The 5,390-nt window shown below is 40.1% G+C and overlaps 1 protein-coding gene across 1 annotated transcript; it reads right to left on the reverse strand.

Annotated features, from left to right (window-relative positions):
- Positions 1–1,445: 1,445 nt before the first annotated feature.
- On the reverse strand, positions 1,446–2,271 carry CH25H (cholesterol 25-hydroxylase). Its single transcript, XM_010000030.1, has one exon. The coding sequence runs from the start codon at positions 2,269–2,271 to the stop codon at positions 1,447–1,449; it is 825 nt and encodes a 274-aa protein (XP_009998332.1). The 3' UTR covers position 1,446.
- Between the last annotated feature and the right edge of the window lie 3,119 nt (positions 2,272–5,390).

Below are 5,390 nucleotides of genomic sequence, written 5' to 3' on the forward strand. Positions count from 1 at the left end.
TGATTAAGGGACTGGAACATCTGTCTTATGAGAAAAGGCTGAGAGACCTGGGGCTTTTTCGTCTAGAGAAGACAACACTGAGAGGAGATCTTAGTAAGGTGTACAAATACCTGACGGGTGGGAGTCAAGAGGAGTGGACCAGTCTCTTTTCAGTGGTGCCCTGTGATAGGATGAGTGGCAATGGACAAAAACTGGAACACAAGAAATTCCACCTCAACACGAGGAAAAACTTCTTTACTGAAAGGGTTACCGAGCACTGTACCAGGCTGCCCAGAGAGGTTGTGGAGTCTCCTTCTTGGAAACTTTCAAGACCTGTCTGGATGCATTTCTGTGTGACCTGCCCTAGGTGATCCTGCTCTGGCAGTGGAGTTAAGAGTCCATGATCTTCAGAGGTTCCTTCCAACCCCTACTATTCTATGATTCTACGACTTAGGTTTAGGATCCTGAAAGGTCTATCTTCCTCTGATATCTGCTTGAAAGGATAATCTATTTTGTATAAACCCTGCTTATATTACTCAGCAGGTTTTTGCATGCAATTAACAGATGTGATTGTGAAGGACCAATGCTCCTTTTTATGAAAGGGCTGCTTAATGTTCTACTCTCACGCCATAAATATAGTGAAAATTATTCAGGTTTCTCACAAATGTAATAAAAAAATTCAATATTGCTTTTAAAATTCTATTCTTCAATATTCTGTTTCTACCATGTTGAAAACTATTTCATTTCTGGAGAAAAAAACAAAAGGTTCATTTTTAAAATAGCATGACAATATTTTAATAAGAAAACTCTGGAACTCTGGAACTCAAATAAACACTACCTATGCAAAAAGGAATCATACCTCTTCCTAATATAAACAGAGGAATTAATAAAATGAAACATAATATAATATAAAAAGGATAGTCAAACTTATTTGCTATTAAAAACAGACAGTACATCAAGGTTTAAAATATAAATATCAAAATTACTGCACAGTTAGCCAACTAGCTTTGTTTGACAGCATGATTTTACATCATTGTGCAACAATATGCTCTGGCAGATTAAACTCCACAAAATCCATGATGTGTACCTTTTCTGTTTACATTATAAATCATCCTACAACAGTAAGATAATTGTTCTGGCGTATGTATAAAACATCATACAGTAATACAACTCATGCTTTATGAAAGCTGGAAAGAAGGAAAGAATAGAGAACGTCTCAATGCTTCCCTCACACCTTTGACTCAAAGAAATATAAGCAACAGATATTTGCTCTCCCATTTGCAGTCATGCAGAGTAAGTAGTTCCAAGTATACACATACAAGAGACACGATATATTAAGAGGGTCTGTTATAAATAGCTATTAGTTTTATAGGCAGCTTCAAATATACAATCTTCAGTGTGTCTTAAAAAAATTAATGTCCCAGTGTAGTCAATAAAAAATAAGAGTTCATCCATATGTAAATATACTTAACTAGAATGTGGCTCCGTGAATGTCCCGAAGAGTTTGTCCCAGTGGGTGAAATAAGGAGCGTAGTTTGACTTGAATTTCAGATGATGGAGATCATGATGTGGTGCTCCTCCATATAAACCAAAAGGCACAAGTCGGTGAGTTGACCATGGAAGATCATATCCTGAATGGTCCTCCACTGACAACCAAATGTTTACAAGGAAGAAAATAATTTCTGTCAAAGGATGGCATCTGAGGAGCACTGGGTTGATAGCAGCAAAAAATCCCAGTGAGAGCAATTCCCATACACTGGAATACTGAGTAGTAAGAGCAAATGTTGACACATGCTTGTGATGCACCTTGTGGAAGGTCTTGTAGAGCCAAGGCACCTTGTGATGAAGCAAATGCCACAGAAAGTACTCAAAATCAAACAGAAGCAGGCAAACTCCTACTTCCAGCAGGACTTCAAGCAGCTCTGGAGCTATCACTGGTAGATTCATTGGTCTCCAGTACCAGTGGAGAAATGTCACCGGGAAGATCAAAACAGCATGATGATAAGCACTTTGAATAATGCAAGGCACCATCATTCCAAGAGTTGGATAGCTCTGTGGCTGGATTTTGTATTTTCTCAAGTTTGGTAGTCTAGTGCTTAAAAAGTCCAATGCAGTATATGGAAGAGAGAAAGCCATGTATGCTGTAAAAGAAAACAGCACTGGAAAAAACGGTGACCTGATCAATGCCTCGTTTGCTGTGACAAAGTCCCAAAGAGTCTGAAGGCACAACTTGTCCTGCTGATCATCCATCATGTAGCTGAGCAGCTCTCTGTCTGGCAGGCTGCAGTTCATGCTGATTGCAGTCTGAGTGATCTGTAAGTCCTGTAAGCTTTTATCTAACCTTCTCAAGGGAAAACTCCGCCCATCAGAAATCCTCCGTACTTGGTCATACATAGTTTAAAGGGGAAGCTGCCTTTCCTGTTACACGGAAGTCATATAATGCGTTACAATCTCCAAACAGAATTAGCTGACCAGGGTAATTACTGGAGCTCTACAAGGAGAGTTGCATGATAGGAAAAATTAAGCAGAAAAACAGAACTCCAACACTGGAATTCAGAGAAAGATCACTATTTTTCAATTGTGACATCTTTTCCTAACATTTTGCCTTTTTAGGTAAGGAAATACATCCAACCATTGACTTTTTAATGTGACTGCTACCAAAGATGTACATGTACCTAAACCCTAAGTCTGACTGTGGAGGTTTTATGGGTAATGGGTGTGTACAAACATTTTCTTAATGATCTCTTGGGTATACAACGGGCTAAGTCAAACCTTTATATTCTTCCCACCTGAATGTGGTGGCAGTAGCTTATCTCCACCTACTTTTAAGGTCATATCCTCCTTTATGCTCATGTATCTACTAGACAAAATCAACCTGACTTGACCAGATGCAAAATTGACCCAACAACTTTTGAAGAATGAAATATTTCCTAATTTCTGGGAAGAATACAAGGTAAAATCTCATTATGCTTCCAAACAGATACCTTGTCACAAGTATTACTGCATTATTATAATACTCACTCCACATGCCAACAGCTCTCTGAGCAATTTAATAGGGAAATAATCCTTTACCTAAAGTACCAAATTAACTTAAATAATTAAAAGATCCACTGGTTAGGGCTAAGTCCTTTAAAGGATCTTCCTTTAATCATAGGTAAGCACACAGTATTCAGAAGCTCTCAGGCTTGACTCCTTGAATTTCTAACCTGCTAAAAGTATTTCAGGGGTAAATTACGGAGTTTTTTATTTATCCACTAATACATCACTTCTTTTGTGCTTTTAGAAAAAGACAGACAAAGCTCTGAACATTTAGGGGAAAAGAGCTTGCCATCAGCTTCCTATGAACTCACCTCTTTTGTGGGTACACCATTTATTCTAATATTGGAAATGAGCTCAACTTCCTGGATGACTTTATTAGCTTTCTCAGACAATTTTAGTTCTTTGCTATTCAGAAAATAAATCTGATCGAGTTATATCCAAAAACTTAATCTCAAACTTCTAATTATATTTTATCCTGACCTCCATTTCATGATAAGGATATGAAAAAATGCATTTGTAACTCAATCATTATTTGGGGCTGAAAATATTCTTGAGAGATGCTTGCTGTTGATTTATGTAGTCACAATCAGAAATTAAGCCTCCCAGATGTGATATGTGATTCTCTATTTTACTAAAATTATGCAGGGACTGAATTTATTCTATAACGTATTCCAAGTCTGCCTAAACGGAGATGGCCAGAAACTGCTCAACTGCCTAAAGACACTCCTCTGGCTAATCCTTAATAGCCATCCAAAGTCTCTAAAAGTTTTAGAATGACTGCTGCCTATAAGCTAAAATTTAAAGAACAGGCATTTTGCCTGCAGATTAGGTCACAGAAAAATAGTAAGTCCCTTAAGGGAAAATAACGGAATTCTGCAGTGTTATTACTAGTATATTCTGGAACATAAAGCCCAAGTGAGGTGCAAGGTGAGCAGAACTTACCTGGGAGCCTGCTGCAGCCCCAAGCCGGGCTTGGCACAGCGCAGAGCTTGCAGCACAGCCCCTCTGCAGGGGCTCCTGGGGGTGGGCTCTGCTGGCACCCGGCTGGGTAGTGAGTCAGGCTCAGCGAGTGAGTATGCTCAGCAAAATTAATCCTCAGACATCAGAGAGGGCAAACTCTTACTTTGCAAATTGATTCCAGGCTGTTTGGCTTAGCCACCACAAAGCATTTATCATGCATTTCTGCTCTGCTAACATAGGTTTCTCTGCCAGTGCAAGGTACAATGTAAAGAAAAGACAAAGTACACTCAAATCCCTTCCGCACTTCATTCGGAAATACAACCCCAGCTTTTTTCACTCGGCTTACTATGCTGCCAAACTTCCCCATGTGTTACAAGACTCTAAACGGGTCTCTCAAAAACTCAAGACTCCTGCTACAGAGTTTAGGTTGAAGGGCACATAGTTTGGAATGAGGCCCCGCAAAGGGTCTTAAATAGATTCCACATGAGCACAAGATGCAAGCACCTACACCAGGCTGCGCTGTTAGGTACAAGCTGTAACGTAAACAGCAGAACATTAAGGGGGTAAGAAAATAAGGGAAAGTTAGCTGGAGGGAACATCAGGATCAACATACTGAAAATAATGTCACGGCGGCAGAGGCAAAATACCTTTTTGCTTCCTATTATCTTCCTATTCTCCCTCTCTATATGGTAGGATTATTGTTGTATCGCAGACAAGGCAACATCCTAGTGCTTGCTGAGCCTTCTACCAGAAAAAGGGTGCTAGGGAAGAGGGTTGTTAACTTGTTCAAGACAGTAGCAGGGAAGCAGGTTAGTAACCAGAGCAAAGGAAAGCAGAGGCAGTATCTTGTCCCGTTCCAAAAATCGTTCCTAAGCTGGAAATGTACAGTAAATCTGAGGTCCTCACATCCTAACTCACCTTACTCCACGAGCGTGAGCGCAGCGCCCAGCGATGCCGGCAGCGCTGCGAGGGTCCAGTGGCAGGAAATATTCCTCAAACTTCGTTGAAATGGTCAGATTTCACAGAATATGCCCTGCTTTGCAGCAGGACAAAAAGCTGGTAGGCACAGATCGGTCGCAGGGCTTGAGGTCAAAGTGATGAAGTTTTGTCAGGGAATGGAAAGATTAATTGCTGAAAGGCCTATGTTCACATATACTGAGATTCAGTTCCAGGATCTGAATCCAAAGAAGGGACATGAGCATCTCTTCCTTGCATCCTAGGTAAGCAGCTTGAGCCCCGAGATTTCGGGTATACTGAGTACTTGAGGATGAACAACACAGATTCCTCTTCAGTTTTGATTAAAAACTTCAGTCTAAACACAAGATACTTTTCTTAACAGAAATAACACATTGTCTTAATCAAAATATTTTCATGTGCATACTCCAGACACCCAACCAAGCTTCACTGAAAAC

This window comes from Chaetura pelagica, unplaced genomic scaffold (genome assembly GCF_000747805.2).
Source record: "Chaetura pelagica isolate M959 unplaced genomic scaffold, ChaPel_1.0 scaffold436, whole genome shotgun sequence".
NCBI classification, from domain to species: domain Eukaryota; kingdom Metazoa; phylum Chordata; class Aves; order Apodiformes; family Apodidae; genus Chaetura; species Chaetura pelagica.